This window comes from Ostrea edulis, chromosome 10 (assembly GCF_947568905.1).
Source record: "Ostrea edulis chromosome 10, xbOstEdul1.1, whole genome shotgun sequence".
NCBI lineage: Eukaryota > Metazoa > Mollusca > Bivalvia > Ostreida > Ostreidae > Ostrea > Ostrea edulis.
Window position 1 is genome coordinate 10,113,964 of NC_079173.1, and position 13,574 is coordinate 10,127,537.

Consider the following 13,574-nt stretch of genomic DNA (forward strand, 5'->3'; position numbering starts at 1 on the left):
CATTGTACCAAGTTTGATGTCTGTCAAGTAAAGCTTTCTCGTGATTTTGAGCGGATGATATCTTACCATGTCCAGTTTAACGCTTGACCTTGTGACCTCAAAAAATCAATAGGGGCAACCGGTGTACCAAGTTTGATAACTGTCAAGCAAAGGAGTATTTAGATGTTGAGCGGACAAGATTTGGTCTACAGATCACAAGTGACCCTTGACCTTTGGACCTGAAAAACAGTAGGTGTCATCTACTCTCTAGGGGCAACACTACTAAGTATGGTAACTGTCAAGCAAAGGCTTCTCTAAATATTGAGTCAACAAAACTACAGATCGACCGACGGAAAGGTGTAAAACAAAATGTTATCTTTTAAAAATAAAGGGGGGGGGGGGGGCATACAAATAGGCAGTGCAACTTTGCCATGTGCTTGAAATTAAGAGATGTTTCGAATATCTTTAAAATAAAGATCCAATGTCACTCTTACAACCCTGGGTATAAATTCCTTTGCTTGTGAGGTCTCATTATGAATGAACAATAATAATAATAATAATAATAATAATGTGCAGCATTTATATAGCGCATTATATAATTTGTAATTACTCTAAGCGCTTTAACAATGTAAAATGTAAAACATGATAAGATTAATCAGAGCATAAAATATAATATCCAAATCAAATAAAACAATTTAAACATTACGAGTTCATGCGACAAACCAGCCTTTACTTCAAAAATGAATATATTACAAAATATGGTTATAAGATTTCCTAAAAAGATATATTTTGAGGTTTTTCTTAAAACTTTTGACAGTGCCACACGAACGGATGTCTATCGGTAAACTGTTCCATGGTGTGGCAGCTGTTACGTCAAACCTTCGATCTCCATAGGTCTTTGTACGAACGCGGTTTTTTTTAGCAATCGTGAATTGCATGAACGCAGAGATCGTTTTGGTTCGTACACAGTGATGGGGTGGCTGATATAGGCCGGTGCCAATCCGTTTAGTGCCTTGTATGTGTGTAGTAAAATCTTGTATTCAACACGGGAATCAACTGGAAGCCAGTGCAAGGACACAAGCACCGGTGATATATGGTCATGCTTCCTGACCCTTAAGAATCGTAAAACAAACCCAAAAGGTGAACATGAATAAAAATACACTCCGCAATACTCAAAGGATTGATTTATAAATTAGGTATCTGCTCCGTTGAAAAGTAGGCTACAGGTCTACACGTGTACTGGGTTTTTAGGACCCTGTAATTGGAGATTGGAAGGTATATAAATTTTGGCCTGTCCGCATAAATTTTGAACACTTTGTGCTATAGCTTTCATATTTCAAATGTGTATTCCTCGTGACGAGACCTTTCCATTGGTAATGGGATTACCTTGCTGTCATACAGGGATATCCCTGTTTTAGAAGTACATCTCTTTAAAATAATTTATCAGACAGAAAAGTACAGAAATAACTACACCTGCCAAAGGTGTAGAAGTCTGGAACGTGCTTGGATAATTCATTTTAATACAGTACAAAGAAAATGATTTAACATTATTAGTAAAGACAAACTTGTGATTAGGTCATTCTCTTGTCTATGATAAAACTAAAACACAACGTGTTTGTTTTCAAAACAAATTGAATTTAGCATAGTCTAAAGCATTTCTGGTACACTGTATTATGAAAAATAACAACATGAAAGGTGAAGATAACGAACAGTGATCAATCTCATAAATCCCATAAGCAATACCAAATAGAGAGTTGGGCAAACATGGACTCCTGGATAAACCAGTGATGGGATCATGTGCCTAGGAGGAGTAAGCATCCCCTGTCGACCGGTCACACCCGCCGTGAGCCCTATATCTTGATCAGGTAAACGGAGTTATTCGTAATCAAAATAAGTGTGCCAAGAACGACCTCACAATCGGTATGAGAAAAAAAAACCTTTATTGACTTTCACATGACATTTACAGATACGTAGGTACGTCAAAGCATGTCATGAAATTTTATGATGGAATCAAATCCACATCTAGTGATGATAACACGTGTGAAGAATTTGTTAACTATGTCGTGGAAGTATCGACAGAATATTAGTATTTAAAATATATGTCATGAAATATACATGTACATGTATGTGTGAAACACTGAAAATTCATCGATATCATGAAGGTATGTTGATTTCATTTATAAAAAATTGTATTCAACGGGAAAAAAAATTCATGAAAACGTAACGTTAACGAACAGTGATTAATCTCACAAATCCAATACATAATACAAACTTAAGAGTAGGGCGAACACGGACTCCTGGACACACCATTAGCATCAGAGGTGGAATCAGGTACCTGTGTTTTCTTACAACCCAAGGTAATAATAAAAAATCGACATTGTTCGCTCTATCAACGGCAACAAGCCTATTTGTAGATCGACCTCTGACCGTACCCCCCCCCCCCCCCCCCCCCAGCTTAATACGACCTGTTTTGCCTGATTATCATTTTATTTCAGAAGCACTCGGGTGCTCTTGTCAAGCAGGCTGTTGAAATTTGTTTCACAAAACTAACATTCCTTGGTCAATAGGTTGATTAAAATTTATTAGACCTGACATAACGTAATGATCAGCAAAAGGTCATTATCTCGGAAAATTCGATACATGTTGATGATTAACTACTTACAGACTGAAGACTTGTTCAGATTGAAATGAGGTCACCCGGATTCTTCTCTTTTGAATAATTAGATATATACACATTTATAGCAATCTTGGCCCAATAATAAATTGCAGTTGTCTGCATTTAGCCACTCTGTAAAATACGATCAGCAACAATTAGACTACCAAGTATATAATGGTATTATGAATAATTTTGTTTCATACACTCTCTGGAACATGTTGTACTACATGACTTGTAACAGCATTAGTATAGACTACAGCAATGTAAACATTGGTGGATATAGACAGGAATCCCCCTCTGTGAGGACATAAATATAATCAATACAAAAAAGATAGCTGGGCAAACACGGACACATGGACACACCAAAGGTGTGATCATGTCTAGGAGGAGTAAGCACCATCTATTGACCGGTCACACCCGCCGTGAGCCCTATATCCTGATCAGGTAAACGGAGTTATCCGCAGTCAAAATCAGTGTGCCAAGAACGGCTTAACAATCGGTATGAAACACGTCAGACAGCATTTGACCCAATGATAGGTTTATTGACGAACTAAATCGATATAACGACAATAGAATTTGCAAAATGCTGATTTTAATCGAGATTGTTGAAACCCCTGTACCATCAACTTGTTTGTCATTAGCTTACCTCGATTTAAAAACTGACTATACGCAGAACAAGCTCATGCATATCGAATCAGTTGAGAACTATAAACCATGTGCAGGTGATACTGGAATATTGCTACATAAATATGGGAAGGTGACGATAAAGAAGCTGAAATTATCCCGTTTGTCAAAGAGTTGAGTTGTCAGTTTGTCGTTAATGTCTACTTTCAATAAAGTATCTAAGTATGAAGCTGAAGTGTGGGACAGTGTTGATTATGATAACACGCACCAAATACATTGATATTTATTCTTTGATGCAATGTCTTCCTTTAATTGATATGATAAAAACATTGTTGGTACTTACTCATCAGAAATCGCTTTCTATCATGATATAATCTTTGGACTGCAATATTCCATGTTTAAAAAGTTACGCTTTGTAAATAAAAACGATTTGTTGATTTATTTGTCTTAGGGATTAGACACTGTTAAATTACCAAACAGTGTTGTAATGGGGTACACAGTGTTTCGTAAGCACATTATACATAGGAGAGAGTTTCCACGTGAACATTTATAAATCTATAAGCAAACACGTCGAAAATTTTACATTAAAATAATTTCATAACACAATCTAGTTTCCTGAACGTGTACTCAAGAGCAATTCGCCCTTTCAAATAAGTTATGATTACAAACAAAATGCCACTTAAATAGCAAATGAGTTCATTCGTACTTTGTGATTGATATCGGATATAAATAAATGAATTAACATTAGTTCAACAAGTAAAAAGCCACTGCTTCGTGAAGGACGTTATATATTTTGAAATGTACATTTAATGAAATCTTACCGGGTGCCTTGTGTATTGTTTTAATTGCAATCTCTCTTTACTGGACAAGAAGATAAAGCTAAAGAGCGACTGGAGGTGAAAAGCATGACTTCATTTTGACGGCGAAATTAAAATCTACCGTCCATCGATAAAATAGTATTCTTTGGATTCCGATTTTAGAGTTAATACATAACAATAAGCAGTTACAGGGTTTCCTCTCAGTATCGGATTAGGGATTTATAGCTTCCCTCATTACAATATGAAGTGGTTGGTTTATTTCAGCTTGTGTGTAATATTCACGGATTTGGCGATTCCGGCTAATATCACAGAGGTGAACACTTTGTATACTGACTTAATGTCTGGTTACAACAAATACATACGCCCACTGACATCGACAAGTGATCCTATGTACGTGAATGTTACGTTTTCTCTCCTTGGAATTAAGGAATTTGACGAAGTTAATGGCAAGTTTTCTGTAAATGGTTTCTTTATGATTACATGGTCCGATTCACGTCTAGCATGGGCGCCATTACTTTATAACAATATTTACACCATTGAGCTTCCAGAATCGAAGGTCTGGATTCCAAATCTAACACTTTTAAACTCCTACGAGCGTGTGGAAAGTCTCGGGAGAGGCATAGTTCCCGTCACAGTCACATCTACTGGAAAGGCATTTTGGTCTCCTGGTGACGTCATATCAAGCGCATGCGACGTAGATGTGACATATTATCCATTTGATACCCAGTCTTGCAGCATGATGTTAACGTGTTTCGGATTTGCTCCAACTGCCATCGTTACGCAAGCGCCGGATACCGAGATCAACATGGCCTTTTTCTCGGAACACGGAACATGGGAACTACTGGATAAAAAAATAAACACATTTTTAAATCCTGGCACCTCCTACATTAGTATCAGCATGGACATGAAAAGGCGCCCAGCGTTTGCCGTCATCAACATTGTCCTTCCGATGCTTTTCATGGTGGTTTTGAATTTACTAGTATTTGTATTACCCGTGGAGAGCGGGGAACGACTGTCCTACTCCATCACCGTGCTTCTTGCGATTGCCGTGTTTTTAACTCTTGTTGGTGACAACCTGCCCAAAACATCAAAACCGACCGCCATTTTGTCATACTTCCTTCTTGCTGATTTGGTACTGAGCTCTCTGATTTGTGTCTTTGTTATTCTTGGTTTGGCTATCTATTACAAGGACGACTCTGAAAAACCCGTACCGAAAATAATCGCAAGAATCGTAAAATTATGTTGCCATCGACGAAAACGTACAGGCGGAATTAAAAACATAACCGTTGTAGAACCTTACAATGAAAGGTCGACAGACAAGAAGTTTTCTGTGCCTGATAATGAAGATGAGGACGACGAAAAGGTGACATGGAAAATGGTTTCTAACTGTTTTGATTGGATAGTTTTCGTCACGTGTCTGGTGGCCATCATCATATCGAAAATCCTGTACTTTTTCATGACAATGTAGTGATACATAACTTTCTCACATTATCAGCAGCGTGAGGCTGACTTAAGGTGGCTCATTACAGCAATATTTCATTTCATGGCTCGTTAAAACACCTCTAATTTGTATGACTTATATTTCACCATCGAAAGTGTGATGAAAGCTCAATATACTTCATATAATTTTTTTTGGTGATTTTTCCGAAATGATCAAAAGGTGTTTTGTTTGCAAATAAGAGATTTTAGAGTACAAATTTCGCTGTAATTTGATGCATGATATGAATATCTAATAAAAAAAACCCATAAAAGGCTAAGATATTTAAGACGTTCGGGGTTTTTAGTATTGCTTATCAGGAATATTTAATATTTTACATTGATAGATATATTTCCATGCTACGGGTTCAATGCTAAATTTGTCATTTAAAACTCTTTGATAATGTGGTTTACAATACTTCTTATATACAAGATTTTCATTTAAAAAAACTACATCTTAATTTGGTCATTAACATTCGCAATTCCAGTGTAGAAAAGAAAGTTATTTCTGTGTTGTATGTTTATGAATTTGGAATTTTAAAAAATCATATTTTCTACATAAGCGTTTAAAAAACAGTGGAAAGAATTCTGAACGATTACATATGTTGATTTTTAAAAATACGTTTTAGGATAAAATCCAAATATTATAATAACTAAAATTGAGGGAAATTCAATGAGTGGTTTTTAGGGATAGATTTTAGTAACTACCTAAATGTTATATTCCTTACATGATTTTACGATAGTGATCAATGGTCGTTTCTTATTTGTTCATTTCTATGTAGTATCGGGTGATGAGGCGAAAGCAGAGGTTTGTACAAAGTAAAGACAGTACAAGAGGTTGACAGATGCTGTCCTAATGAATAACTACTATTAACAATGTCCAGTGTGTCTCGTAACGAACAATGAACTGTTTCTGACGTATGTAATCTGTGTGGAATTTATGATATGAGCGTCTACGTGTCATGTACATATTTCATATTGGTAATGACGGATGCTTCCAACATAAAAAATATAGATTGAAATGTGTACAGTAATGATAGTGAAGAACTGTAAATGACTTAGACTATTTGCCTACCAAAATCAAGATTTGTGCTTTAGTTTCAAAATTATATGTATTGTGTGCAATTGAGCTGTTACAGAATTCGGATATCATAAGCATTTACTTTATCACCAATCCAGTGGGGATCCGGTTAGAATAGGTTCTCAGTATCCCTTGCTTGTCGTAAGAGGCGACTAAATGGGGCGGTCCTACGGATGAGACCGCAAAAACCGAGGTCCCGTGTCGCAGCAGGTGTGGCAAGATAAAGATACCTCCCTGCTCAATGATCATAAGCGCCGAGCGTAGGCCTAAATTTTGTAGCTCTTCACCGCAGTAGTGACGTCTCCATATGGGTGAAATATTCTCGAGAGGGACGTAAAATAATATTCAATCAATCAATCAATCTTTTATCACCATTTCAGGTATCATGACATAAAATTGCTATTTCTTACGCAGTTTTTCTTCTAAACACATTGAGGTTAAGTTTGGGCAAACTTCCAATTGATAACATAGTTTTGAAACACACATATGAATATTACAACTGTATTTTAAACGAACTTTGGATTAATTTCATATTTGGTAATCCCAGTTATACTCCAACTGCCCTTTCAAACGATGAAATTCTTCAAAATCATGCCTCAGTAATATCCCAGTCAACGGGGTGAGTATAGGTGCCATACGTATACTGTATTCCTAACCTTCACAACAACCATCAAAGAGAAACATTGCTGGATTGAGTAAATGTTGTACCTAGCTTTATGTTTGCTCCTTACGCCAACCAATGTACTAAATTTGTTAACTGACAAGCAAAATGTTCTTTAGATATTGAGTGAACAATATCTACTTTCTGTTTGCCCTCTTAACATATCAATAGAGGATATATATTTCTTAGGGAGAAACCATTGTACCAAGTTTGATGTCTGTCAAGTAAAGCTTTCTCGTGATTTTGAGCGGATGATATCTTACCATGTCCAGTTTAACGCTTGACCTTGTGACCTGAAAATCAATAGGGGCAACCGGTGTACCAAGTTTGATAACTGTCAAGCAAAGGAGTATTTAGATGTTGAGCGGACAAGATTTGGTCTACAGATCACAAGTGACCCTTGACCTTTGGACCTGAAAAACAGTAGGTGTCATCTACTCTCTAGGGGCAATACTACTAAGTATGGTAACTATCAAGCAAAGGGTTCTCTAAATATTGAGTCAACAAAACTACAGATCGACCGACGGAAAGGTGTAAAACAAAATGTTCTCTTTTAAAAATAAAGGGGGGGGGGCATACAAATAGGCAGTGCACCTTTGCCATGTGCTTGAAATTAAGAGATATTTCGAATATCTTTAAAATAAAGATCCAATGTCACTCTTACAACCCTGGGTATAAATTCCTTTGCTTGTGAGGTCTCATTATCAATGAACAATAATAATAATAATGTGCAGCATTTATATAGCGCATTATATAATTTGTAGTTACTCTAAGCGCTTTAACAATGTAAAATGTAAAACATGATAAGATTAATCAGAGCATAAAATATAATATCCAAATCAAATAAAACAATTTCAACATTACGAGTTCATGTGACAAACCAGCCTTTACTTCAAAAATGAATATATTACAAAATATGGTTATAAGATTTCCTAAAAAGATATATTTTGAGGTTTTTCTTAAAACTTTTGACAGTGCCACACGAACGGATGTCTATCGGTAAACTGTTCCATGGTGTGGCAGCTGTTACATCAAACCTTCGATCTCCATAGGTCTTTGTACGAACGCGGTTTTTTTTAGCAATCGTGAATTGCATGAACGCAGAGATCGTTTTGGTTCGTACACAGTGATGGGGTGGCTGATATAGGCCGGTGACAATCCGTTTAGTGCCTTGTATGTGTGTAGTAAAATCTTGTATTCAACACGGGAATCAAATGGAAGCCAGTGCAAGGACACAAGCACCGGTGATATATGGTCATGCTTCCTGACCCTTAAGAATCGTAAAACAAACCCAAAAGGTGAACATGAATAAAAATACACTCCGCAATACTCAAAGGATTGATTTATAAATTAGGTATCTGCTCCGTTGAAAAGTAGGCTACAGGTCTACACGTGTACTGGGTTTTTAGGACCCTGTAATTGGAGATTGGAAGGTATATAAATTTTGGCCTGTCCGCATAAATTTTGAACACTTTGTGCTATAGCTTTCATATTTCAAATGTGTATTCCTCGTGACGAGACCTTTCCATTGGTAATGGGATTACCTTGCTGTCATACAGGGATATCCCTGTTTTAGAAGTACATCTCTTTAAAATAATTTATCAGACAGAAAAGTACAGAAATAACTACACCTGTCAAAGGTGTAGAAGTCTGGAATGTGCTTGGATAATTCATTTTAATACAGTACAAAGAAAATGATTTAACATTATTAGTAAAGACAAACTTGTGATTAGGTCATTCTCTTGTCTATGATAAAACTAAAACACAACGTGTTTGTTTTCAAAACAAATTGAATTTAGCATAGTCTAAAGCATTTCTGGTACACTGTATTATGAAAAATAACAACATGAAAGGTGAAGATAACGAACAGTGATCAATCTCATAAATCCCATAAGCAATACCAAATAGAGAGTTGGGCAAACACGGACTCCTGGATAAACCAGTGATGGGATCATGTGCCTAGGAGGAGTAAGTATCCCCTGTCGACCGGTCACACCCGCCGTGAGCCCTATATCTTGATCAGGTAAACGGAGTTATTCGTAATCAAAATAAGTGTGCCAAGAACGACCTCACAATCGGTATGAGAAAAAAAAACCTTTATTGACTTTCACATGACATTTACAGATACGTAGGTACGTCAAAGTATGTCATGAAATTTTATGCTGGAATCAAATCCACATCTAGTGATGATAACACGTGTGAAGAATTTGTTAACTATGTCGTGGAAGTATCGACAGAATATTAGTATTTAAAATATATGTCATGAAATATACATGTACATGTATGTGTGAAACACTGAAAATTCATCGATATCATGAAGGTATGTTTATTTCATTTATAAAAAATTGTATTCAACGGGAAAAAAATTCATGAAAACGTAACGTTAACGAACAGTGATTAATCTCACAAATCCAATAGATAATACAAACTTAAGAGTAGGGCGATCACGGACTCCTGGACACACCATTAGCACCAGAGGTGGAATCAGGTACCTGTGTTTTCTTACAACCCAAGGTAATAATAAAAAATCGACATTGTTCGCTCTATCAACGGCAACAAGCCTATTTGTAGATCGACCTCTGCACGTATCCCCCCAGCTTAATACGACCTGTTTTGCCTGATTATCATTTTATTTCAGAAGCACTCGGGTGCTCTTGTCAAGCAGGCTGTTGAAATTTGTTTTACAAAACTAACATTCCTTGGTCAATAGGTTGATTAAAATTTATTAGACCTGACATAACGTAATGATCAGCAAAAGGTCATTATCTCGGAAAATTCGATACATGTTGATGATCAACTACTTACAGACTGAAGACTTGTTCAGATTGAAATGAGGTCACCCGGATTCTTCTCTTTTGAATAATTAGATATATACACATTTATAGCAATCTTGGCCCAATAATAAATTGCAGTTGCCTGCATTTAGCCATTCTGTAAAATACGATCAGCAACAATTAGACTACCAAGTATATAATGGTATTATGAATAATTTTGTTTCATACACTCTCTGGAACATGTTGTACTACATGACTTGTAACAGCATTAGTATAGACTACAGCAATGTAAACAGTGGTGGATATAGACAGGAATCCCCCTCTGTGAGGACATAAAATATAATCAATACAAACTAGATAGCTGGGCACACACGGACACCTGGACACATCAGAGGTGTGATCATATGTCTAGGAGGAGTAAGTACCCTCTGTTGACCGGTTACACCCACCGTGAGCCCTATATACTGATCAGGTAAACGGAGTTATCCGCAGTCAAAATCAGTGTGCCAAGAACGGCTTAACAATCGGTATGAAACACGTCAGACAGCATTTGACCCAATGATAGGTTTATTGACGAACTAAATCGTTATAGTGACAATAGAATTTTCGAAATGCTGACTTTAATCGAGACTGTTGAAACCCCTGTACCATCAACTTGTTTGTCATTAGCTTACCTCGATTTAAAAACTGACTATACGCAGAACAAGCTCTGGCATATCGAATCAGTTGAGATATATAAACACCATATGCAGGTGATAATGGAATATTGCTACATAAATATGGGAAGTTGACGATGGAGAAGCTGAAATCATCCCGTTTGTCAAAGAGTTGAGTTGTTAGTTTCCGTTAATGTCTACTTTCAATAAAATATCTAAGTATGAAGCTGAAGTGTAGGACAGTGTTGATTATGATAACACGCACCAAATACATTGATATTTATTCTTTGATGCAATGTCTTCCTTTAATTGATATGATAAAAACATTGTTGGTACTTACTCATCAGAAATCGCTTTCTATCATGATATAATCTTTGGACTGCAATATTCGATATTTAAAAAGTTACGCTTTGTAAATAAAAACGATTTGTTGATTTATTTGTCTTAGGGATTCGACACTGTTAAATTACCAAACAGTGTTGTAATGGGGTAAACAGTGTTGTCACTGACGTACTCAAACATTGTTTCGTAAGCACATAACACACAGAAGAGTGTTTCCACGTGAACATTTGTAAATCTATAAGCAAACACTTCGAAAATTTTACATTAAAATAATTTCATAACACAATCTAGTTTCCTGAACGTGTACTCAAGAGCAATTCGCCCTTTCAAATAAGTTATGATTACAAACAAAATGCCACTTAAATAGCAAATGAGTTCATTCGTACTTTGTGATTGATATCGGATATAAATAAATGAATTAACATTAATTCAACAAGTAAAAAGCCACTGCTTCGTGAAGGACGTTACATATTTTGATATGTACATTTAATGAAATCTTACCGGATGTCTTGTGAATTTTTTTAATTGCAATCTCTCTTTACTGGACAAGAAGATAAAGCTAAAGAGCGACTGGAGGTGAAAAGCATGACTTCATTTTGACGGTGAAATTAAAATATACCGTCCATCGATAAAAGAGTATTCTTTGGATTCCGATTTTAGAGTTAATACATAACAATAAGCAGTTACAGGGGTTTCCTCTCAGTATCGGATTAGGGATTTATAGCTTCCCTCATTACAATATGAAGTGGTTGGTTTATTTCAGCTTGTGTGTAATATTCACGGATTTGGCGATTCCGGCTAATATCACAGAGGTGAACACTTTGTATACTGACTTAATGTCTGGTTACAACAAATACATACGCCCACTGACATCGACAAGTGATCCTATGTACGTGAATGTTACGTTTTCTCTCCTTGGAATTAAGGAATTTGACGAAGTTAATGGCAAGTTTTCTGTAAATGGTTTCTTTATGATTACATGGTCCGATTCACGTCTAGCATGGGCGCCATTACTTTATAACAATATTTACACCATTGAGCTTCCAGAATCGAAGGTCTGGATTCCAAATCTAACACTTTTAAACTCCTACGAGCGTGTGGAAAGTCTCGGGAGAGGCATAGTTCCCGTCACAGTCACATCTACTGGAAAGGCATTTTGGTCTCCTGGTGACGTCATATCAAGCGCATGCGACGTAGATGTGACATATTATCCATTTGATACCCAGTCTTGCAGCATGATGTTAACGTGTTTCGGATTTGCTCCAACTGCCATCGTTACGCAAGCGCCGGATACCGAGATCAACATGGCCTTTTTCTCGGAACACGGAACATGGGAACTACTGGATAAAAAAATAAACACATTTTTAAATCCTGGCACCTCCTACATTAGTATCAGCATGGACATGAAAAGGCGCCCAGCGTTTGCCGTCATCAACATTGTCCTTCCGATGCTTTTCATGGTGGTTTTGAATTTACTAGTATTTGTATTACCCGTGGAGAGCGGGGAACGACTGTCCTACTCCATCACCGTGCTTCTTGCGATTGCCGTGTTTTTAACACTCGTCGGTGACAACCTGCCCAAAACATCAAAACCGACCGCCATTTTGTCATACTTCCTTCTTGCAGATTTGGTACTGAGCTCTCTGATTTGTGTCTTTGTTATTCTTGGTTTGGCTATCTATTACAAGGACGACTCTGAAAAACCCGTACCGAAAATAATCGCAAAATTATGTTGCCATCGAAGAAAACGTACAGGCGGAATTAAAAACATAACCGTTGTAGAACCTTACAATGAAAGGTCGACAGAAGACAAGAAGTTTTCTGTGCCTGATAATGAAGATGAGGACTGGGAAAAGGTGACATGGAAAATGGTTTCTAACTGTTTTGATTGGATAGTTTTCGTCACGTGTCTGGTGGCCATCATCATATCGACAATCCTGTACTTTTTCATGACAATGTAGTGATACATAACTTTCTCACATTATCAGCAGCGTGAGGCTGACTTAAGGTGGCTCATTACAGCAATATTTCATTTCATGGCTCGTTAAAACACCTCTAATTTGTATGACTTATATTTCACCATCGAAAGTGTGATGAAAGCTCAATTACTTCATATATTATTTTTTTTTTTTTGTCGTGATTTTTCCGAAATGATCAAAAGGTGTTTTGTTTGCAAATAAGAGATTTTAGAGTACAGATTTCGCTGTAATTTGATGCATGATATGAATATCTAATAAAAAAAAAAACCATAAAAGGCTAAGATATTTAAGACGTCCGGGGTTTTTATTTCACATTAAAATGTTTATGAAAATCGAAAATATCATTAATTGATATTTTTTTTCAAATCTACGGCTAAAATCACCAAAGCAAATTCATTAGGAATATATATATATCGAAGAGATATATTGTACAAAGAAATTGAAAGAAAATGTCCAAAACTCAGAAATACTGTAATTTTCAAATCTGAACCAATACCGATCAGAAATATGAAATAATAGTCACAGAGA

General features: G+C 36.4%; 2 protein-coding genes across 2 annotated transcripts; both read left to right on the forward strand.

The window, feature by feature from the left end:
- The first annotated feature begins 4,318 nt into the window (after positions 1-4,318).
- Positions 4,319-5,658, forward strand: LOC125666359 (neuronal acetylcholine receptor subunit alpha-6-like). The gene has a single exon (XM_048899530.2). It carries the CDS (start codon positions 4,319-4,321, stop codon positions 5,543-5,545), a length of 1,227 nt encoding a protein of 408 aa, XP_048755487.2. The 3' UTR covers positions 5,546-5,658.
- A 5,850-nt stretch (positions 5,659-11,508) lies between these two features.
- Positions 11,509-13,331, forward strand: LOC125666361 (neuronal acetylcholine receptor subunit alpha-6-like). The gene has a single exon (XM_048899531.2). It carries the CDS (start codon positions 11,808-11,810, stop codon positions 13,026-13,028), a length of 1,221 nt encoding a protein of 406 aa, XP_048755488.2. The 5' UTR covers positions 11,509-11,807; the 3' UTR covers positions 13,029-13,331.
- The last annotated feature ends 243 nt before the right edge of the window (positions 13,332-13,574 follow it).

What these genes read in the sequence shown, in the direction of transcription:
- LOC125666359 (XM_048899530.2), top strand. Translation starts at nt 4,319, where the DNA reads ATGAAGTGGTTGGTTTATTTCAGCTTGTGTGTAATATTCACGGATTTG.
- LOC125666361 (XM_048899531.2), top strand. Translation starts at nt 11,808, where the DNA reads ATGAAGTGGTTGGTTTATTTCAGCTTGTGTGTAATATTCACGGATTTG.